The sequence below is a fragment of the Aedes aegypti genome, chromosome 2 (genome assembly GCF_002204515.2).
Source record: "Aedes aegypti strain LVP_AGWG chromosome 2, AaegL5.0 Primary Assembly, whole genome shotgun sequence".
Lineage (NCBI taxonomy): Eukaryota > Metazoa > Arthropoda > Insecta > Diptera > Culicidae > Aedes > Aedes aegypti.
In genome coordinates this window covers 87,588,232-87,613,392 of record NC_035108.1, presented here as the reverse complement: position 1 = coordinate 87,613,392, position 25,161 = coordinate 87,588,232, and the positions used below count along the sequence as shown (strand labels likewise).

Genomic DNA, 25,161 nt, shown 5'->3' with positions numbered 1-25,161 from the left:
CTAAATTTAATCGTGAAATTTCAACCAAAATATATCTAAAACGAAAGTTTACGTCCTATTTTACATGCTTGGTGGATAAGATCACAAAAAAGTTTGATAAAATATACTTCAAATTTTAGGTAAACATCAACGAAACCAATGTTTTATACAACTTTGACGACCTGTAGCAAAATTTGTGACGTGCTGGAAAATTTCTGAAAACGGCATCAGATTCAGCAACCCCAAATCTACTAGAGACACATAATTTGATTCTTGAGACACGCAAAAATGTCATTTTTGTTGCGCTGTGTAACCGTCTACTATGTTGCCTAGAACGTATGTAGATTTTAAGACCTATATATCAAGAAGTCCTTAAATGCAAAAGAATATCCTTCAAATGCAACAACAACACAACAATAAAATTCCAGTAACATATTGCTCTGAATTTCTTTGCATGTGCGATGATTTGGTGGGTTCATAGACAACGCTTGTAGATCTGGAGACAATATTCCAGAGTATTCTGAAGTTTATGGAAGGAACACCTCTGAACTAAACCACAACTCATAAGTTGAAAACAAATTAGATTATTTCCGTGAACCTTTTCATTCTAATCATCTCAACTTGATTTACGAGCTTCGTAAAAAAAGTAACGTAAATTCAATTAACGTAAAAAAAGACCTAAGTCTTGAGGTTTTAGTGTAGTCATGATCGGAAGTATATCACGAAAGCCCTTTACAGCTATGATCATTTTGGGGGTAATATTACTTGACAAAATTCTTTTGAGCATGCTTCAAACTTACTGCTATCGGTTGTTGAGGGATCATGTTCCATTAGGAAATTTTCAGCTTTTTCTGTGTTGATTTGAAGGAGGCCCAAAGGCAAAGTAGGTTTATTTTGAAATTATTATGGAAAAATATTAAAATATGTTCCAAACAATTCAGTACTATAATGTAACTACATCATCTCATAGTGATAACTGATTTTTCAAACCTTAATAAAGAAAGTTGTTGAAGAGAGTAATTCATTCCTACAGATAGGAGAAAATATTCATGAACTTATTTTCTATTATTTAGCTCCATATGGAATTATAGCCCTGCATACTTATGCATAATTTCAAACAAAATCAGTTCAAAAAGAATGTCTTCCTTTAGCAACTTTCTGATGGCTAAAAGAAAAAGTTTTCACGATGATAAGCTCGTACTTACATAACAGTACTAGCGGGTTTGGAACATTTTCTAAAACTTCTCCATAGTAATTTCCATATAAACCTACTTTGTCCACCTTTATGTAAATCACCGCCGAAAAAGCTGAAATTTTCACAGTAATGATTATAGTAATGATGGTAAGTGAACTATGAGAGACTGAATTTTCAAACATCTTTATATTTCGAATCGCCCTAATGTTCCTTATAAACAAAACGAAAACCGCAAACGAAGACGTAAGATCAGGAGAAAACAGGACTTCACCACCGCTCTATTCTAGGGCAACAAGCTGGTATTTTTTATTTGATTTCTGTGATTGTGTTTCGCCATAAAATGTTCACGAATTTTACAATTCCTTGTAATGGATTCCATTTCTATGAGATTTAGTCATATTTTAAACAATTGTCGAGTTTTACGCCATAAAATTCAAATAAATTGGTTCTTACTGGTTCCAGAAACACGGAAGCTTTACTAGAAGCTTAATGCATCCCGCAAAGGCTACGTATCACGAATTGGACGCGATGTGATTGATAGATCTAGAGTAGACCTGTTCATATTTGAAAAAAAAAGTCTGGAAATCTTCCGGTCAAGCAGTACACCCGATTCTGTTTTTGCACGGGGGATGCGTACCGTGCAAAAAAAGTTTTCAGTTCAAAATTTCAAAAACCGTGCAAAAAAAGTAATAACATTTCTCGACGTTTCATGCAAAAATAAGGTTTTGGCGAAAAAAAAAATGTATGGAAACTTTTTTTGCACGGCCGTGTAAAAAAAATTCGGGCAAAAACAGAATCGGGTGTATTCTGAACTCGCATGCTAAGACCAGACATTGGGTCAAATTTTCAGCTCATTTGATAAAGATTTCACTATGCTTCAAGTTGAAAATGTGTTTTTAGGTATATTTTAAGGTTTAAAAAATCATAACTCAATACTCATAAATCAAAATCACATGCTATTACCACCTATTGAAAGCTAATTCTATTCTGTTAAAGTTTGTCGAACACGCCAATAAGATTAAAATAAGCTTAAACATCGTTTGATCGAGATTTGTTCTCCACAGTACCCAGAAATCACGGTTTTCTGAAAATGTAAGCTATAAGAAACACACATTGGCATTATTTTTCCAGGCCCTAGTCAACGGGAAACAAACATAATAAATCTATGAAATCATTAACCATTAACAGCTTTTATGTTGCTTTAGGAAATAAATTACAAAAAATGCCCAAAGATCTAACAACCCCTCCAAACCTGATGATAGTTAAATCGTGCATGACCCATTAGGGCAGTTCAAAGTTTAAAAATCTTTAAGAATTCAATCTCCAATATGTTCCTTACCATCCTTACCATAAAATAGAGTTCTGTGAAATTTTCAGCTTTCTAGGTGGTGATTTAAAGGTGGCCCAATGACAATGTAGGTTTATATGGAAATTACTATGGAGAAATTTTGTGATACATTCCCTGGCCCTATCTATAAAAAGCGACAAACGGGAATGTGAGCACAATCGATTCAACGTTTTTTTCTTTCGACATTTTGTCTCCAAACCGTCGAGGTACGATTTTCACGAGATCCGGTCAGTTTGCCTGCTTCGCGAACGACATGATATTGAGAGAAAATTTGAAACGGTGTCAGATTTGTTCAACTACCTGGAACGCGAACCAATGAAAGTCTAACTTAATAGGCAGAACTAGCGTAACATTGATCGCCTTTAGAAGCAGACGGGGTAACTTTCGAGGTGGTGGGTGAGTTTGTCTACCTTGGACTCTTGATGAATGCTATGAGTTCCAGAAGAAACTACAGATATTGACATGGCCTATTCTCGAGGAGAGCTTACAAGCTCTTGAGGTTTTCAAACGCCGAATGCTTTTGGACGGTCTATGGTAGTGTGCAGAAGATCGGTGTGTTGCGGTGAAGGATGAATCACGAGCTCGCCCAGTTCTACGGCGATCCGTTGTCCTGAAGGTGGCTTAAGCTGGAAGGATACGCTGGGCTGGGCTTGTTGTAGACTACTGGACAACAACCCTGTAAAAACGGTGTTCGCTTTGAATCCGGTCGGAACAAGAATGCATGAGGCGCAGCGTGCCATGATTGGCCATGTGCACCAGGATTTGGAGAGCGTAGGCGGTCATCGACGGCCGCTCGACAACGGACCAGATCTTTTCCGTGCGGCAAATCCTCCAGAAATGCCGTGAGTACCAGGTCCCTACGCACTATTTGTTCATCGATTTCAAGGCAGCATACGATAGTATCGACCGCATAGAGCTATGGAAAATCATGGACGAGAACAGCTTTCCCGGGAAGCTCACAAGATTGATCAGAGCAACGATGGACGGTGTGCAAAACTGCGTGAAGATCTCGGGCGAACACTCCAGTTCGTTCGAGTCTCGGCGGGGACTACGACAGGGCGACGGACTTTCGTGCCTGTTGTTCAATATTGCGCTTGAAGGTGTCATGCGGAGAGCCGGACTTAACAGTCGAGGCACGATTTTCACGAGATCCGGACAATTTGTTTGCTTCGCGGACGACATGGATATTATTGGGAGAAAATTTGAAACGGTGGCAGATTTGTTCACCCGCCTGAAACGCGAAGCAACAAGAGTCGGGCTAATGGTGAATGCGTCGAAAACAAAGTACATGCTGGTTGGTGGAACTGAGCGCGACAGGGCCCGCCTAGGAAGCAGTTTTACGATAGACGGGGATACCTTCGAGGTGGTGGACGAGTTCGTCTACCTCGGATCCTTGTTGACGGCTGACAACAATGTTAGTCGGGAAATACGAAGGCGCATCATCAGCGGAAGTCGTGCCTACTATGGGCTCCAGAAGAAACTGCGGTCAAGAAAGATTCACCCCCGCACCAAATGCACGATGTACAAAACGCTCATAAGACCGGTAGTCCTCTATGGGCATGAGGCGTGGACTATGCTCGAGGAGGACTTGCAAGCTCTTGGGGTTTTCAAACGCCGAGTGCTAAGAACGATCTTCGGCGGCGTGCAGGAGAACGGCGTGTGGCGACGAAGGATGAACCACGAGCTCGCTCAACTCTACGGCGAACCCAGTATCGTGAAGGTAGCTAAAGCTGGAAGGATACGCTGGGCAGGTCATGTTGCAGGAATGCCGGACAACAACCCTGTAAAGATGGTGTTCGCCACGAATCCGGTCGGAACAAGAAGGCGTGGGGCGCAGCGAGCTAGGTGGATGGACCAGGTACACCAGGACCTGGAGAGCGTGGGTCTCAGTCGAGGATGGAGAGAAGCGGCCATGAACCGAGGGAATTGGCGAAATATTGTTGGCGAGGCTTTATCAAGATAATTGATGTAAAGCCAAATAAGTAAGTAAGGCGGTCATGATTTGACGAAATATTGTTTATCAAGATAATTGATGTAAAAATAATCTCAGAATCCAAAGATGACTGTCACAATGGCCAACTTGAGCCCCTATTTTTGTTTTTAAAGGCACTAAATTCGAAAACAGTAATAATCCATTATGGTCTTCCTATTGCACAAAAAAGAAGCGGTACTGCTGTGTGTTGCTTTCTTTGTGATATTTCTGACTTTAAAGTTTTGGTGCAATATTGGATTTCCAGCTGTTTACACCTAAAGATAATGTACAGTATGGCCCATGAAAAAAATGCGAAAATGGTCATATCATGTTTTATGGTAGTTTTTACATAGAAAATGTGAATGAAACATAAATATTATTCATTACTTGTATTGTTTAATCCATTTAGACTCAGTATTTCGCTTTTGATATGATTTTATCTGTAACTTTCACCTTACCAGAGAGGAATTGGAATCATACCTTCAAATTTTATCATGTGGACGTCGAGTTCAATATCTGTGTGATGAAAGCTTCTAAAACATCAACGATGGCATCAGATTCTTCACAGGACTTGTCTCCAGCATACGCCCATATTAAATGACAGAATTGGATTATACCTTGGTAATTGGAGGCTTAAACATATTTTCGAAAAAACGGCTCATTTTTCAGAGCTTTGAAAGAACCTTCATATAAGCGTGATAAGCGGCTCCGTTTTGTTCAAAACCTATAAGCTAGTATTGATTTAAGTTGTCTCTGAAAAAAAAATGAAAAAAAAAATTATCCGTAAAAATCTGTTATAGGGCTCCGTATTTATTTTTTATTCAACCTTAACAAAAAATAAAGGCATGTCAAACCTAAAAGACGCAAATGCCCTCAGAATTATGACCCTGGCAAAATATTTTATTGTGATCACGAAAAACACGTTCTCTAAGAACTCCTCCATTCTCTGATGCCAAACAAACTAAAATTTTCAACAATAAAGTGTGATTTTTGAAGGTGGAAAGTTTATCACCAGAGTATAAGTCAATCAGACGCCGTTTCTAGCTTTGGGCGGACAAAACCTTTGAACTTATTTGCTTTATAACATTATTTAGGAGAGTAAGAAAAATATGACAAAAATTGTCCTGGATAGCGAAGTTATGTCAGAATATACTACATTATCCAGAAATTACATTCACTATCAAAAACAATAAAAATAACGCTTGTGGATCCTACATTTACGTTCAAACAATTTTCGCATTTTTTTATGGGCCATACTGTAGATGTTCACGTTGTCAGTTCAGGTAAACCAAATGAGGATAATTTGGCTTTTTATTATTTATCTATGTACGTACAATGTAAAAAACATGAGTGATAGTGTTTTAAAATATGTTGTTATTAGAATTACCTCAATTAACATATACATTATAAAACAAATCGGAACATTATAGACTCACCTCCCAATCCAGCAGCACTGAGATTGTTCAGCATGTTTGCTGAGAAGTTCCTTATGGACAGAGCCGACAGTTTGAAGCTCTAGTTATTTTTAGCACTCAAATTTCTTCCTAATCTGATCGATTTTCACAATCTATTTTTTACTTAAACTTCTTTAACTTTGACAAATTCATGTTCTGTCTATAACATCATTTTCACAAAACCGAGTATTGATACACTTTCACTACATAATTGATAGTTCCATTCTTCACGAATTCATCGATTTCAACAAGCACCCATAGGTATCAAAAGTCGAACCACACTTTCAATCACGCATATCCATTTTCGTTTGACTCCAATCACTGTGTTTAATCATGCCTCACTTGAATGACGACGATCTTGTTAGGACAGTGTAGACGACAAAAGCGTCGTTGACCTGCATTAGTCCAATTAGGACCACATCCACATTCAAAAGCACACCCCGAGCCAAGCGGACTTCACTTATTCTGCAAAGCTCACGTGTCTTCCCTCGGTTTCTTCCAGACGAAATGTGTTTGTGTTTCTTCACCCTGTTTGCGTTGCATCGAGCTCACGTTCACCTTCTCCGGCAATACGAAGAAATACAGAAAAAAACTGGGCAGGAAGCACACTTCTCACGCTTATTAATTAGCCTATATTAATTGAATGAGTAACAAACAAATTTAATTCATTACGAGGCGGCGTGCGCCGAACCGAAGTCAACGGGGGAAATTATCTATCAAAACTCCGGCAGGTGGCGAAGGACCGCCCGACCGACGGCTTGAGCGATTCAGCATGCAATGATAGGCCCCGGAGTGTTGTTGGCCTCTGCTGGTTGGTCTGATGGGATTTGGAGTTACTCGGCGCCTGGTTCTGGTCCCAGCCAACATCGATCCCTGAAGGGGTGGTGAAACCCCGGAAATGATTCCGCCGACTGCGGAGGATTCCCCTAGCTCCGTTGGGATGTTTGTTCAAATGTGGAAAAACTACTCCACCCGCGAGAGACTAGTGCGCACTACACAGGAAGAGAATGTATAACGAACGCACTCCGGACGGAATTCGCTGCATAACTGATCTGGCAGCATCCAGCAACAACGCGCGCAACAGTCGACCGTATATTCCAGCAGCGGTGACCAACAATAAACTTCACACAAAAAAAAAACCGGTCCCACAGACGACGACGGCGTATCAGGAGAACGGCTTACCTACAGACACAATACAGCCATCCGGATGGATCAACCAGATAACCGAGCAGTGATGATCTCCGTCCGCGCTTTGGTTGCTTGCCTTGCTGTCAACTCACAAAGACGAGACCCGGTTGCGGTGGAGATTCGTTCCATTTCGCTCACGCTTCCACGGTTCATCACTTATTCATTGCCATTCCAGTCCAGAGCGCGCACACAGGATGTCTCTTTCCGATAGGCGGAGGAGGCGTGGCATCGCGCCACCGATGGCTTTGAAACGGATTCGAGAAGCGGTGCCAGTTTTATGGGTATCGAAGTTTAAATGTGCTTATTTATATTTTTGAGATACAGTTCAAATAACTTTTCCCACAGATGTGAAGAGTGTTCAATAAAAAATGAGATTTGTTTTCAGTCATATACTGCCGTGAATCGCAAGTCAGTCCCATCTGCATTTTCGTCAAAATTGAGTTGAGTTCAGTTTTCAGCATATCTTTGAATGCTCTTTCAGCTGAACTAATAAAATAATATAATTTGTTAGGAAAAATTAGGAAAAAAACAGCATGTCAAATTGTCCCATAATGAAAAGTAACCGCATATCTGTCCCACTATAGATTTTTGCACCGTGTAACACAAAAATGAATCGTGTTTCGATCTTCTTTATATTTTTCTCGAAAAGATATTGTAGTGGAAAGCAAATTGTGAAAGTTTCATTAAGATTAAATCATGTTCCAATCCTCTAGAATTTTTTGAATATTCGTATGGAAAACGAGTTTGGAAACTTCACATCCCATTTTCTCAATGCCTACTTTTTACAGATGGGACTGACTTGCGATTCACGGCAGTATACCTAGTAAAAAACATTTTCAACGGATTCAGTACTTGTAACGATTGTATCTAGGATTGTTAAAGTAACTATCTGAAAAGTTCTGTCAATCTTTCAAGATTTTCCTCCGTGTATTTTGTATTCATAACGTAATGTTTATTCTTAAAAAAAAAGAAAAAAAAAAGAATAATATTGGAGAAGGGGCTTTGATCAGCCGTACGACGCAACTTAGCCACGATGCTCTCACAAGAAAGCTGGACGGCACTGACGTCCATCTAGTATCTTCCGGATCCTCGTTGTCAACTGCTTCGTATCCTTGGCGTGCCATTTGTTTTTGTACACTAGGGCACTGAAGGAGCCGAAAAAATCCTCAATGGGCGACACTGGAGCAAGTTAGTCGGGTTCCTTTCTTTTGGCCTTACGGTAAAACCGTAAACTCGTACAACACGCTCGCGGAGTGCTTGCTGTTCCGACGCCATCTTCGCACGGTGTGCTGAAACACACATATTATCGAACTTGCATGAACCTCCGATCTTTTTTCACTAACAGTTAGCCTTGGTAGTCAAAAAAAGCTTGCGGCATATTGAAATATCTTTCATCGGCAAAAAATTGAAAAAAATCGATTTTTGCATTTTGGCTTTTTCCCCATATAAGGGTTTATGGGAGAACATTAGAGTTACACTAATTTTAATCAATTTTTAACGGTTAATGACCAACTTGACATACATTGAACACGAATGAATTATCAGATGTTTTAAATTGAGCATCATTTCTCACGTACACTCATACAATATGACCAGCCCATGGTGGTATGCCGCATTTTATATAATAAAAATCACTATGCTTCCCTGGATAGCTAGCTATTCATGCGAACGCTATGTATTCTTCATTCTGGAAAAACATTCCAACTTGGACAGAGACTGTGAGCTTATGCAAGTTTTTTCTATCAGGTGCCTACATTGTTTCCATACCTAAGAAGTTGATCATAATAACTGAATCAAATCAGTACAGTTTTCCAATTAAAATAGGAAATCCGATGCATGGATACACGTAGCAAATCCATCCAACGTAATCCCGCACTTTTATTTACGACTTCGAACTCATGGAGGGGATAGTTTGCAAAACAGACATAAAAAATTAAATAACTATTAAAGTCCACTCTTCCTTACTTGATATTTCGTATTACGATATCGAGTTTGAGAACCATACTGAAAGTTAGATTTTATGGCTACCACGATGGTCCCTTGGATTGTATTTTGCACTGGGTGTGTTCTGTAACTCGATATCTCCCTTAATCGATGACCCTTTTAATATCGAGGTTTGGATAATTGAGTGTGACATGAGACTTACATTTAAGTATTTAGTTTTAGATACGTGAATGAAACTAAGGATACGAGCGGATACTATCTTAAGAAAGCTTCATGTTCAATATTTTTTTCCAATGATTCCAATAATTCAGTAGAATTGAGAAAATGGATTAGAGAGTAGTGTTTGATCCTTTGCTCGCGTTACTTGCTCCTGTGGGGGCGGGTGATGTGAGCAGGATCAATCATGTTGCGCGTCGCTCGCGTGGCATGTATAAATAGTGGCGTGATTCGCGGATAGGGTCAGTAGTGTTTGATCCTTTGCTCGCGTTACTTGCTCCTGTGGGGGCGGGTGATGTGAGCAGGATCAATCGTGTTGCGCGTCGCTCGCGTGGCATGTATAAATAGTGGCGTGATTCGCGGATAGGGTCAGTAGTGTTTGATCCTTTGCTCGTGTTACTTGCTCCTGTGGGGGCGGGTGATGTGAGCAGGATCAATCATGTTGCGCGTCGCTCGCGTGGCATGTATAAATAGTGGCGTGATTCGCGGATAGGGTCAGTAGTGTTTGATCTGTAGATCATATCGCTTGCTTTTGCGAGAGTGAGCGATGAACACTTTATAGGCGTTAAACGGGTTAGGCGTGATTGTATCATGGATCGCATCACCAACCGCTGGTGACTCCCAGATCTTTACCTTATCCCACTAACTCAATATCCTTTCCATGACAACTGTGGAGATGCAGAAGATTCTTCGGTCTCTAGTAACAACGGTTGTCTAGCTAACATTCCTTCCCTTCCCCGATGACCGTAAGGACGTGGCCGGCGCCGTTATTGACTTTTAAAATTTGAGCTCTCGATTTGTGCACATTGAAGAATGGTAAGCTAATCCCAAGCCCCATTCATTAATTCCCTGTGCAACTTCGATTGCTCTAGTCAATCACGGAGTAGCAACTACGAATTGTACGGTCATATATGCTCATGCTCATGCTCAGAATTGAGAAAATGGATTAGATCAGGCTTACTCAAAGTCGAGCACTCGACACTGAAAAAGTCTGTAAGTCGCAGACGAAATAGCCCTATTTGTCAAGATAAGAAACATAATAGAGTTCAAAGGTATTTACACGCCTTACTAGTAATTTTTAGTATTTTCTTTTTTCTTTAACAAAAGTGAAGAGAAGTGTGAGAGTTCAATTAATAGTTTTTTTGCCCAACCTTTTCGATTCTTTTTCGACATGATCGTATTACATCTGATTATATAAATTTTAAATAAACTCTAGCGATGCATGTATGGTAGGGGTCCTGCCCGTGCACGAACACCAAGCTTTCAATAAAGGTAGTAATTTCTCTGGTCGGACTATTATTGCGAACGCATCAACCATTTATGTCTCAAATGAACCAAAAAGGTTAGGCAGGCCTGGATTGGATTGATTGATGAGTTGTAGTGTGTTTACTTTAAATTTATAAGGCTATGTCAATAAGTAAAGTCGTTATAAAACGGCATACTACCATGGGCTGGTCATATTGCGTGTGTGCAGGTAGAAATGATGCTCAATTTGAAACATGTGATAATTCATTTGTGTTCAAGATATGTCAGAATGGTCTTTAACCGTTAAAAATTCATCAACATTAGTGTAACTCTAAAGTTCTCCTATGAACCCAAAAGTACAAATATCGATTTTTTTTTCAAATTTTTGCCGATGAAAGATTTTTTAATATGCCACAAACTTTTTTTTGACTACCAAGGCCAGTGTTGCGATGGATCTTCTTCGTGAACAATGATCGACGCATCTTCGCGATCCAACATTCGCCACAATTCATTTTTCATTTTTGCGTCACGAAGAGCATCGAAAAAAGCGAACGGATGCAACGCCGAAGAAGCAAAATGAACACACCGATAAGTGGTTCGCGAAGCCTTTCCACTCGTAGGATTCATTATCCACGCGCTGTTCATTCTCGTGATTCATTGCAAGTTTGCTTCTTCTCGTAAAGTCAAGCAAACACTCCACGCTAAGCCAGCTCCATGCAGCGCATGTGTTAAAACTACACAGAATGAGGCAACCAATGCAGAACTGGCCGACAGAGTGGAAATTCTGAGTAGGTCGCACTCATTCTGTTTTTGTCGACGTTTTGGCCTTCGGCTGTCCGGGATCGATGGAAACGGAACTGTCAATGATATCCCGCGCGGCAGCAAACAGTTCGCCGTTGGTAAGATGGGGAGTTTTCTAGCGAAAAGCCGGAAGATGGTTTTTCCCCCATTTGCTTCCGCTTCGGCTATTCAATTGAAAAAATCTCAGAAAAACTTTAAAATTTGAATGTTTTTTTATGTTTTTAGAAGCAAAACACAAATGGAAACGGATTCCGCATTCCAAGCGTTCCTCCTCTGTGCGCATTTCAGTTTTGTTTACCACCGTTTGCACAAAACTGTGTACACTGTTTTGCACAGAATCTGTGCTGCACGAAAAGAGGCCAATTTTGTGCGCTCTGCACTCATTTTTGATTGGAGCAAGTTTAGCGTTATTGTTGCAAGCCCGCATGAAGATGATCGAAATGAATATTTTCCTGTTCTTCGCGAAGAGCAGGCAGCGTGGATCGTACCGTTCACATTACCGAGCGATGGAAAATCACCCGATGATAGCGTCGGGAGAAACAGCGATCCGAAAATGAAACACGAACGAATGAAACGCCCGAACGGTTGTTTGTGTTTATTCGCAAATTCTGTTTTGATGCCTACGAAAATTCATCGTGCCTCGCGTTTCCGATCGTTGTTCAGCAACATTGACCAAGGCTAACTTTTAGTGAAAAAAGATCGGAGGTTCGTTCAAGTTCGATAATATGTGTGTTTCAGCACACCGTGCATCGGTTGAAATTACAAAACCCGAGAGAATTTTTAGGGAGTCCAGAAAAAAAAATCTTTTAAGCTTACTACAGAAAGGTATTGAAATCATTCTAATTTTCAATGAACACCCGTTCACAGTTTATCCTTCCATGGCTTCTAACAAATTTCACAAATAAAGACCTAAGGTGGTTTTTTATTCAAAATTTCATAATAATCTTTGATGGAATTTCTTAATCAATGACTTTAATATTTCAAGAAATTCCTTCCAAGATTCTTACGTTATTTTCCTAATGGATGAGTTCTTCTACGAAATTCATCCAAAGATTCTTCTGAAAAATATCTAAATATTTTCAAAAATTTATTCAAGGATTACTTCATGAACTCACCTAGGATTTCATGCTAGGATTTCTTTTAACTTCGAACCCGGGTGCAAACCAAGGCGGGTCCAATTCTGTAAAATGCACACACCGAGGGAAACCGTGAATGAAGATGATACAACACGGGTAGAGCACATGTATAGCACGGAGAGAAGGGAGAGATAGGACAGAACGCACAAGAGTAGGACCGTAGAGTAGAAATGGAACACTTGTAAATGAACCTACTCGTTCATTAAAATCAGCATGTTTGTTTAATAAAATATTGTTTCAGTTCTTCCGTTAATATATTTACTTATTTTCGTTAATGAATACTCTTTATTTGTAGTTATTAAGTAGCCCTGAGACTGACTTTTTAGAGTAGAGAAATGTTGTCGCGTTACTCCGTGTGAGTTGAATGTTGTTTGTGAGGCGGCTGCCGTCTTGCGCGTCCCCTTCTACACTGGTCGCGTCAGTAGTGTTCGACAACTGTGCATGTTGCATTATCTTTAGGTATGGGTGTCGTCTTACTGCGTGTTTTAGAGAAATGATTTTGGAGTGCGACAGTGTTGTTGCGTAAGGTAGATATCCCAGTTCTCGTGTAGGTTGTAGGCATGCTGGCTCGATCCGCAACTTATTCGGGAATTTCAAATGGACTCGCCCTGACGAGTCTAGACCGGGTAAAATTAAACTTTTTGTGCGGTCCCTTCGCGGAGTGGCGCTAAAGCCGCATGATCTTTCCCTAGATCGGGCAGTGTCGGCTACACGCTGCAGCCTCTTGTGAGGACCATCAAGCGGTGACGTCTTTTTTTATCACGCGATCATTTTGTCCGCTTTCCCCAATGCTAAATTTCCATGAGGAGCCTTAATTTTAAAGAATTGCTTGAATAATGTCGTGACGAGACGAAGAAGATATTCTTGGAGAAATACTGCCTATGTTTTCTGCTATAATTTTCACAGAATGTCATTGAAAAATAAAAAAAAAGATTTTTTTAAGTATTTGTCCTGGGATATTTCAGAACCTTTCGAAAAAGATTAATCCAGGTATTAAGGCCCGAACGCAACGACAGCGAAACGACAACGGAAATGGAACTGGTTTGCCAGCGCGAACCACACCATTTCGACTGAACTGTCTACGAATGGAAGGGAAGACGGCTAGTGTTACCAAACTGGTTCCATTCCATTTCCGTTGCCGTTCCGCTATCATTGCATTTGGGTCTTTACTCTAGTCTTTTTTTTCAGAGATTTTTTCCAGAAATTTTAAAATGATTTTTTTTATAAAATTCCCAAAAGTTCCTGCAAGAATTAAAAAAAAAAGTTTCGGTTCGTGGTTGAAGCCTTCCTTAAGGAGGTTACATGTGTACCACTATTTGTTCGTAGCCCCCATACCCGAGCAGATGAAAAGTGCTTCTGAATACCAAACTAAGGTATTCCATACCAGATAATTACCAATATTTAATACTTGAATGAGGTATGAATGAGCCCTGCATAAGAGGTAAAATACCTCAAATAATATGATAACTAGATCAGGTATTGATAATTAGATCAGGTATTGTAATACATTAATAATGCATAATGGATTTTCATATAAAAGTGAAATTTTTCAATATTTGTTCAATACCTCCAGCAGTCCTCAATAGCTATCGAATACCAAAATGAAGTATTTGAAATTGTTTTAAACATGTTTTTTCTAATACCATTATACTACCAGAATGTGGTGTTGACAACTAAACAGTACCTAATTATGGTATGATACCATAGTTCTTCTTCTTCTTCTTACTGGCGTTGCGTCCCCACTGGGACAGAGCCTACTTTTCAGCTTAGTGTTCTTATGAGCACCTCTACAGTTATTAACTGAGAGCTTACTATGCCAATGACCATTTTTGCATGTGTATATCGTGTGGCAGGTACGAAGGTACACTATGCCCTGGGAAATCGAGAAAATTTCCAACCCGAAAAGATCCTCGACCAGTGGGATTTGAACCCACGACCCTAAGCTTGGTCTTGTTGAATATCTGCGCATTTACTGCTACGGCTATCTGGGCCCCTACCAGATAGCTGTACCGGTAAACGCGCAGCTATTCAGCATGACCAAGCTGAGGCTCGTGGGTTCGAATCCCGCTGGTCGTAGATCTTTTCGTAAAGGAAATTTTCTCGATTCCCAGGGCAAGAGTATCTTCGTACCTGCCACACGATATACACATGCAAAAATGGTCAATCGGTAAAGAAAGCTCTCAGTTAATAACTGTGGAAGCAGGCTTTGTCCCAGTTGGAGTCGTAACGCCAGAAAGAAGAAGAAGAACCAAAGTATAGTACGGATAGATTATTGTGAGTTATTTATCCATGGTTTATGGATGGCCCCTGATTTTTTTGAATTATGGATAGCCCCCTGAAAATAAGACTCTTGGTTGTCTAGGGATTTTCAATGTTCAACAATATGAGCCTCTGTACGTGCCATAAATTCTTTTGTTCTTATGACTTTTACTGTGCGCCGTGTGTTGGTGCTGTCTCACTCTCTCTCACGGGCAACTTCAAAACAGAGCGCACAGTAAAAGTCAAACGTTTTATAGCATGCATAGGCTCATAGCAATATAGGGAGTCGATGCCGGTTATGGACCCTTTGCGTATTATGGACCCCCTACAGAAAAACATAAAATTAACACTCAAAGCAACTTTATTCCTATGAAAATCCACCGGGGGAACTTCGATTACATTGATAGTCAGCAGTTTCAGGCAAAATATTTGGTTTGAGACGCATAAATACAGATATTTGAACAGTTCTGTAAATGAAACCACACAAGAGGGTCCATAATACGCATTTCCAGGTGGGTCCATAATAGGCTCGTCGGCAGCGAGCCGGATTACATGGGAATCAAATGGAGGGTCCATAATACGCAACGTCAAATTTGTAAACAATCCTATTATGGACCCCGGGAGGGTCCATAATAGGCATTCGGACAACAGTATTTCAAATGCATATTTCACTGGAAAAATCGAATGATTATGTATGTTTCATAGACGTACTATGAAGTAAAGACATTTAATTTGTTGTTAGACTCCACAAAACGTATATGCGTCTAAGATATCATTGCACAGTGGTCCAGGAATCAGTTTTACGCGGAAAGATGCATTTTGAGCTTTAGAATGAAACATTAGACAAAAACGGTCTTCTACAAAGTTGTTTGTATTAGTTAAGCCCTTTGTTTGGTGTTATTGAAAATTAGGGTGGACCACATTTTCATAGAAATTGTGTAACTTACTTTCTTATTTGTAGAAATTATATTATACATGCTTCAGCAAAGTTATAGACCATTCAATTTCAAGCAACTTTTCCAAAAAAAGTTTTTTTGTATCTCTTAAATTGACCGATTTAGAGCTTTTTTCCTACGGTGACATAGGGTGGTCCGAACAAAACTGGTTTTCTGGCTCTAGAGTTTTCAATTCAAATTTCTCATCAAAGTAGTCTATGAAACACTTTTAGAGCTTTGAAAAATGCGTAATCTGGTGAGTGAAGAAACTCGCTATCTCCTTCCGTTTAGGAGTTATTGTTGTTTTTCTCTTAAAAACATGCCTACTTTGATTGTGAATATCTCTGATTGGGGCGAACATAAAAAACATCTTTTGACGGAATTCAAAAGACAATATAAAATTGTATATTATGTCCAAAAATTACAGATGTGTTATTTTTGTAACTCTAATAAAATGCCTTGAAAAACAAAGGATTTTAAGCAGAAAAACTTTAATAACTTTTGAACTAAAATAGATATCATCAATATTTTTGCATGAAAATTTGCGTTTTGTTAAGTTCTAAAAGTCGCTCATAGACCGCTTTGACGAGAAATCTGAAATAAGAAAGATAGGGCTCTAAAACTGTTTTGAAGATTTTCATAGTATGTATTTCTTTATTGTTTTGCATTTTGGCAATGAAAATGTAATTTTAGACAAAAATGATCTTCTACAAAATTGTTACTCAAAATGTAAGCTTTCATACTGTGTCAATTGAAACTAGGGTGGTCCACAATATCACACATATCATATAATCAACTTTTTTATTTGCAAAAATACTGGTATATGCTCTTTGGCAAAGCGGTAGAACTTGAAATTTTGATCAACTTTGCCAAAAAAAGTTTTTATGTAGCTCAAAATTTGACCAATCTAGAGCATTTTTTCCTAATCATCACAGGGTGGTCCAACAAAAAAAAGTTTTTCAACTCTAGTTTTTTAAATATTATTTTCTCGTCAATGTCGTCTATGAACGACTTTTAGAACTTAACAAAACGCAAATTTTCATGCAAAAAGATTGTTGATATCTATTTTAGTTCAAAAGTTATTTAAGTTTTTGTGATAAAAAATATTTGACTTTCAAGACGTTTTATTAGAGTTACAAAAATAACACATCTGTAATTTTTTGATATAATGTACAATTATGTTTTGTCTTTTGAACGCCGTCAAAAGATATTTTTTATATTTGCCCCAATCAGAGATATTCACAATCAAAGTAGGCATGTTTTGGAGAGAAAAACAACAATAACTCCTAAACGGAAGGAGATAGCGAGTTTCTTCACTCACCAAATTACGCATTTTTTAAAGCTCTAAAAGTGTTTCATAGACTACTTTGATGAGAAATTTGAATTGAAAACTCTAGAGCCAGAAAACCAGTTATGTTCGGACCACCCTATGTCACCGTAGGAAAAAAGCTCTAAATCGGTCAATTTAAGAGATACAAAAAAACTTTTTATGGAAAAGTTGCTTGAAATTGAATGGTCTACAACTTTGCTGAAGGATATATAATATAATTTTTACAAATAAGAAAGTTAGTTACACAATTTCAATGAAAATGTGGTCCACCCTAATTTTCAATAAAACCAAACAAAGGGCTTAACTAATACAAACAACTTTGTAGAAGACCGTTTTTGTCTAATGTTTCATTCTAAAGCTCAAAATGCATCTTTCCGCGTAAAACTGATTCCTGGACCATAGTGCATTGCGGAAAAGCGTCTAGAATGAATTTCAGCTACTAAGGGGTCCATTACTAGCATTGAAACCCTAGTAAGAATCGCACCAAATCGAGCTCTTCTGGAGCAACACATCATGTGTGTTGTTCACTTTCTGAAGATACTTCGCAATATGAAGCATCCCTATGTGGCACGAAATTTGTAAAATTTAGGTACAAATCAGTACAAAATCGATTTTTGAGCTTTTGTGAAAATTATACTCAGATGTGCTGGTCCAGAAGAGCCCGATTTTGTATAACTTTTTAAAAAGAGTTGTCTAGATCAGGAACGCTGGCAACACTGATCGATGCTTAGTGCTAGGAGCACGTGATATTAATAAAGCATTTCCTCATCCCACAACAACAAGGCTGAAAACATATGAATTAGAAGTAGGTATTTGCCATCATTCCATCTGATAGTTTTTTTTTCATTCATTCTAAAATCGTTTGAAAACAATCAACAAACGGACAATCGCTTCAAAATATGGCATCTGAAGTATGCAATCAAAGCATCCATGCTAGCGGAGGAACGCGCTTCCATCGCTCCGCAGCTGATTCTGCTGTGTGGAGAGGTGAACGACGATGGAAGGTATGGAAAGCGAGCTGCTGCCCGTGGTGGGCGTGGCTTCACCCATCTCCTCGTCGTTGTCGTGCCTTTGTCGTCGTCGTTCGTCATCAATCTCGGCTGAATTGCCTTCTGTGCACTTATTTCCAGGGCCTGCGCGTTATCCTTTTGAAATTTCTTTAGAAATTCCGTTGGATGCACTTGTGAGCAATCGGAGGGATGAGTTCACACTGGAAGGGCTTAGGAAGAGTAGTTTTTCTTGTGGGGGATGTAGGATGAGATTTTTTTCCCCGTGTTGGTTGATTTAAAACTGTTGCAGACTTTTGGAAATGTGAGGCGAAGCGGTTGGAGAGCCCGCAGAAAAATGGGCATTTTTCCGCGTGTTCTCGTGTAGCTTACCAAAGGACGTGGCATTCGGCAAGGATGTATAGGCGACGTAGATGAAATGCTGAACTTTTTTTTTGCTTTGTTGGAGTGTGCCGAAAATTGTGCAAGTATGAAAGCCTTACTTTTATTAAGGCGAAGAGAATTGTTATTGAATTTTTGAAATAAATATCAGAAATTTTATTAAAAACCTTTTTTTTCTATCTTCAAATGACCTTTTTTCCTGGCCCATTGATAAATATTTTTTTGGTTTCACACGGTGCCAAAATCTGGATTATTATCGAACTTTCATGTACCTCGCATATATTTTTCGAAAGCATTTAACGTTTTTATTGAAACTTCGTAATGGGAAAGTATAAAAATATTTTGTCGGCCAAATAATTTCTATATATTTTGTATGTGATTTGGTAGATTTGGTTATTTTTATACACTTCTTCTTGGCATTACGTTCTCACTGGGACAAATCCTGCTTATCAGCTTAGTGTTCAATGAGCACTTCCACAGTTATTAACTGAGAGCTTTCTTTGCCAATGTTGCTTTATTGTTTCTGAACGAAAAGCCTTCTGATATTTTGCAGTATTTTTTTTTCTATTAATTGGAGAATCTTCTGGTCTTACCGTGTATGGGTATTGGATCCACGATCTACAATTCAGTGAATCGTAAATCTACACACACACTTCGTTGTTTCCACTTTTGGTAAATTAGACCAAAATTGTCCTTGCTCCAAGTGATCTCACAATTGCTTGTCACTTTCCTTACTTTTAGTAGCTATTTAGTAACAAGTATGTCAAACAATATAGTATGTTACACTGATGGCTATTTTCTTGAAGGTAGAGCTGGAGCTAGTGTATATTCTCGTGAATCAGGCTGAATCAGTTTTACTCACTTGGTAGACACTGCAGGCGGAAATCGTTGCTCTTAAGTGTGGAGTGCAATCAGCACTTCAACAGCGCGTGATGGGTAAAGTCATATACTTCTGTTCAAATAGTCAGGCTGCTATAAAAGATTTTGCTTCGGCGAACTCAAGGTCGAAGCTTGTTATCGCGTGTCGACCTCAAATTGAGGAACTGAATTCAGTCAACTCCGTAATCCTTGTATGGGCCATTTTCCCATCGCTAGAAATGAATTGGCTGATGAGCTATTCGCAATGGTACCCTCTTTGGATTTGTATATCGTGTACGATGATAAGTCGAAGAAAATTTCCTACTCGGAAAGATTCTTGACCGGTGGGATTCGAACCCACGACCCTCAGCTTGGTTTGGCTGAATAGCTGCGCGTCTGCCGCTACGGCTAGCGGCTCAAAAGTTTTCTTATAAAAAGCGTTTCTGTATATATAAACTGTAAGTAATATCGAATTCTCAGTAGACTGGTATCATCAAGCATCTCTTCATGTCCAAAAGTCGAGTGATGCCAGTCGTGAGGCAACAGTTTTGTTGTCCTCCAATTTGTTCTCCAAGTCGTCCAAACTGGTCAAACTTCCATAGAAAGCCTTCCGTCACTACTGTGTGAATTCCTTTCTCACTTTCACCGTTAAGCCACTAGGATCCTGCAGACTGGCCGCCAACGAGCCAAGCCTTCTGCTGAATCCCCAAACGGCCATGCTCTGAAAAGCTACCAGCAACATTTGCCCGACACCTCAACCCAACCATCTTCCGTGTGCACTATGCCCACCACCAGCTCTATACTGGCGTGAGTGATGATGCAAAATATCTTTTGTGTTGTCATTCTCACATTTGCTTTACGAGTTTTTCCTCTTTTCACTGTGCGGCAATTTTTCAACGCCCGGCTTTTGATACTTTCCTCCCATTTTCCTGTTTCCCAGTGGGAAAAAATCTATTTTGCCCCGGAAAACGATATTCACTAGTTTATCTAAAAATAGCTAATAAAATAATTCACAACTAAAAATAAGGTATAGATAAGGGATTAAAAATTCCATAATAGAATACATTCCATTGTAGAATAATTTTTTTGCCGGAATAATCGCATATATAAATAGCAATGAAAAATCGAAAATCAGCATTCCCTAATTATTATTTTTCTGTGTCTTTTTACTGGAATTTTTTAGACTATTTCGTGCTTATTTAAATGTTTTTGAACAGATATTATATTTTTAGTACATTTTTAATTCAAATACCATCTATTTTTTTTTATTCTTTTTTACTGCTTTAATATTTTTTTACAGCTTGCTTGTTTCCAATTTACCATAAGGGAAAGTGTACCAGTTATGGACATTCTTCTTCTTATTTCTGGCGTTACGTCCCAACTGGGACAGAGCCTGCTTCTCAGATTAGTATTCTTATGAGCACTTCCACAGTTATTAACTGAGAGCTTTCTTTGCCGATTGACCATTTTTTGCATGTGTATATCGTGTGGCAGGTACGATGATACTCTATGCCCTGGGAATCGAGAAAATTTCCTTTACGAAAAGATCCTCGACCAGTGGGATTCGAACCCACGACCCTCAGCATGGTCATGCTGAATAGCTGCGCGTTTACCGCTACGGCTATCTGGGCCATAGTGGACATAGTGGTTCCCTATTTGGCCATATGCGGAATTCGGATAGTTTTCACATTTTTAATCTTTTTGAATGTTTCAACATCAAGATATATCCTCTATCTTACTGCTAAAACACAAAAAAACTTTTCAAAATGTTGATACATTCAAATTATCCCGTATGGCGAAATAGGGAACCACTATGGCCATAACTGGTACACCTACCCTACTTGTTTTAATTGATTAACAGATACATTTTTAAGTGCCTTTTATTGCTAAAAAAGTTCATGTTTTTGCTTATGTTCAATGATTGTATTGGTACTTTTACACATAGTTTTCCCCTTCATTAAATGCATGTTAATTTGGCTGTCGTTTTCGACCAGCAGGTAAGCTGCCGTTTAGCGGCTGTTGATACACTCTGAGCAAAGGAAAACTCGGCGATTTTTCCACCCGTATTGAAAACATATGCTATGGGTAGGAGGTGGTGGAAAAGTTTAACCTTAACGTATGGTGGATACCATGATGGTGAGGCAGTGCGTTTCGCCGTCTGCTAGTAGGCGTAACATTTTTATATTGTTAGCCATTCATTATCAGAGTTTTGGTCGTGTTTGATCCCGTTTCGCTTTCGGTTTTGGTGGTTGATACAATTTGTCCTCAATCGGTTCAATGGTAGACAAAGAAATAGTACACATGAATATACTAATTGGACAGACGACGGCGGTTTTGAGCATGACTCCAGTTTTCAAGGCCAGTCCTGGTGGGTGGCATTTGAAGGTGCAAATTAACCTATCGGTGATGGTGCTATCAACGTTATTCAGATAACCAGAATCTACATATATCGAAATCACCTTTTGCGTTATTTATATGTGTAAAGTGAATAAAAAACACAGCACAGGTGAATAAAAAATTTACACTAATGTTGATGAAATATAACGGCTTGCTATAGAAATTGGGAAGTAAAACCCCAAAAATTATCTTACGTAATTAATGGACAGCCCCTTGCTTGTTTTGTATAATATGGGTGAGTTTGAGAATATAGCTGAAAACTTGGTATCGGAGTCTTTCGAGTATTTACAATGCTGTTTATATAGTTATATCTTCATGTGGGTGGATTATAAGGTCCTGTTGCCCTGATGTTTACTCAATTTTTGAATGTTTTTCGTTGATTTAGGTCGAAAAAATATTTTTTGCTATTCCGTTGGAAATCAATCAACTTTTCATTGAGAAGTTGATCAACATAACGGCCTACTTTTCCTACCAAATAAAACAGTGCTGAAAAGTGCTACTTTTCAGCACTCTTTTCGGTGCTGAAAAGTAGCACTTTTCAGTACTGTTTTGGTAGGCGTCAACCGAACAACCCAGTGTCCTAGTCTCTTCATGCCATGCTTATTGTGCGCGGCGTGTGAGTCGAGACGAGTCGTTTTCACTTCGGGTGACGTGATGCGACTAATGTTAATTAAATGGAAGCGAGTCGACACCTCATCGACTCGATCGTCTTGCCTTATATGCCGCACAAAAAAAGCACAATTGCATCTGATCCTTGAGTTTGTTCTATGTCTGGCGTGCAGGCATTGCAGAATTTGCTCTCATTTGAGTATGAAGCATGATAAAAGCAAGCAAAGAAAAACATCCCATCTGTTGCGGTCCACGATCGTCATTGTTTCGCAAGGTGTAACAAGTCTGATAAATGGAAGCAGCGAGCGAGAGCCCCAAAGAGAGAGCGATGATAAAATGCATTTTTCTCGCTTGTTTACCGTTGGGGGTAGGTGTTTTTCTTTACTGGCACGATAAACTATCCACGAACTTCCGATAGCAATAGTGTCCCCCAGACTTGGAGCATGTTCAGAGGGGTTTTTATCATGCACTACTATCCCCCAATCTGATCAAAGTTGTAGCAGTATACGATAAACAGTCTCTCATAATGTGCAGCATGTTATGATAGTTACAGAGAGCGATACGTGAGAGATTTTCTCAATTTTCTCAGGATTCAATCCCTGCTGGCGTGAGGTGAGAATTGTCAGTGTCGTATAACGAGGTGACAATTCTCGACTCGAGCGAAGTGACTTTCCATTTGGTTTACACGGCGAGTCACTTCACTAGAGTCTACCGTTTTGATTCATATTACGGACACTTAAGACCCCTGTGAAGTTTAACCGATTGAAAAGCATATAAATTGAAACATATCGCATGATACCTGTGCGTTATCAGACTTTTGAAACACTCAACTTTCGAACGGTGGGTGAAGATTCGGATTCCAAAGCTTGAATTACCTAAAATAAATAGAAATTAATGATCTTTCCATGATTCTTATTCCGGACGCAACCTCACTTTTGCTTCATTTTACGGACACCTTGTTTCAAATTGCGGACAACACACGAAAAGAAAAACTTCAATAGGTAAATTATAACTAAATTCCCGCATTCGTAAAAGCAACGTCAAAACAAGTTGCGCATTATAAATTTTCATGGATTGCTATTTGAAATTCATATTAAAACGCGCCTGAAAGTTGGGAACTTTCAAACAGGAAATTTTGAAACATTTCAATTGAAACCTTTCCCATACAAAGTAGAGTGTCCGGAATTAGAAGCTGTCCGGAATTTGAATCAAAACGGTACATCCGTTGTGCGATCAGGCTCCGCACAGGTTAGCGATACTGATGTGGGGTCGGATGGTCCAGCATTTGTAATCACTGTAATTTCTTACCTGTTCATTCATCTAATAGGGAATATAGATCTACATGATACCGATGGGAATGAGAAGAATTGTGACATTCATGGGTACTACTGTGTCACAGCCTACGTGATTGAAAAATACCGAATTGAAACTACGCATGGCCCATGTGGGTTCTCTTGCAATGTTTGTTTGTGCTTTTAGAGTTCATCGAGTTGAAACGGCATTTTTCGAAATAGCAAAAAATGTTGTATGCAACTCGTTGCAAAACTCGATTTTTTCAGCACTCGTTGTATTTATCCAACTCGACGAGCCTCGTTGGATAAATGTACAACTCGTGCTGAAAAAATCATCATTTTGCAACTTGTTGCATAAATAACTATTTCCGGTTCTGGGGATTTTGTCACATCTTTACGTTTACACCCAAATTTTTGGTATATTTTGTCTACCGTGTCTCTTCCGAAATATCAGATAAGAACAATAATACACGCATGCAAATTTTGTTGTATAATCTACCGAATCTGACTATAAAATCTATTAAGTCTACTTCAATCTGGTAAAAATAACTGATCAGTGCAGCAATTTTATTTCAATCCGTGACGTGTGACGTATAACACAGTATGGTCAAAAGTACAACGACATTTTTTTTTGTCAAATCAAGAATGTTTCATGTCTTCTACAAAGTTGTTAGATATCTTGAAACGCGTGTTTTTGCTTAAGTTCACTCCTATATATCTCTTAAAGTAAAGGAATTACCGGTCGAATTCGTTTTAATAAGGCTTATTTGTTTGATAATAAAAACCCATGAAAAGACGCTTATAGACAAAAGTATTTATCAACTACCAAAAAGGGAGATATTACACAATTTGTAAGAGTTGTATGCGCCATTTTGCGCTGAAGCCAGTTATAGGGGCCTGACTTACCCCTTGAGAAAAGAGTAATTCATAAATAACTTTGTTACTTCAAAAGATAGCGTGATGATATGTTCAGCAAAAACACGGGTTTTTCTATGACTGACAACTTTATCGAAAACAAAAAAAAAATGTTAAAAATCTTGGGAAAAAGTTATGATAAAAAATATGATTCTAAGGGGCCATTCACATACAATGGCATATACAGTTGACTCTCCACATCTCGATAATGAAGGGAATATCGAGATAGGGAGAGATCGAGGCAAAGAACACATTTTTAACGAATACACTAGATTGAAAACCACTCCGTTACCATGAATGAAGGGACCGAAGAAATTATCGACATAGGGAGAGATATCGAGATATAGAACGCCGAGATGTGGAGAGTCGACTGTATCTCAAAAAGTATTAGAGATAGAAAACTCGTGTCTTCGACAAAGTTGTTTAAAATGACCAATTCTACAACTTTGCCGATAATACGCGCTTAAACATACCAAGAAACTTCTCCGAAAAAAATATATCGCTAAAATCAACGATTTTTGTCAAAAGATTTTATTCAAAAAGCACATGAAATCGACAAAACAAAACATAGTGCAATGTCAGTTTTAAAAATGAACGTTCTGGTCCACTAAGTGAACGGGAACTTTGAATCAAACGAGATTAGAAGAGTCAAATTTAAAATTAAAATTTGGATATGATATAGTAAGAACAAACACGCTCT

General features: G+C 38.9%; 1 protein-coding gene across 4 annotated transcripts in view; it reads right to left on the bottom strand.

The window, feature by feature from the left end:
* LOC5571834 (homeobox protein orthopedia) overlaps positions 1-7,192 on the bottom strand; it is a 160,963-nt gene extending 153,771 nt beyond the window's left edge. Inside the window, exon 1 of one of the 4 annotated variants that reach the window (XM_021841466.1) lies at positions 5,931-7,192. In XM_021841466.1, coding sequence (XP_021697158.1) covers positions 5,931-5,964 — 34 coding nt within the window. In that variant the 5' untranslated portion in view covers positions 5,965-7,192. The remainder of the gene's footprint in view (positions 1-5,930) is intronic. The other 3 variants (XM_021841467.1, XM_001659915.2, XM_021841468.1) reach the window with 3 other exon arrangements.
* Between the last annotated feature and the right edge of the window lie 17,969 nt (positions 7,193-25,161).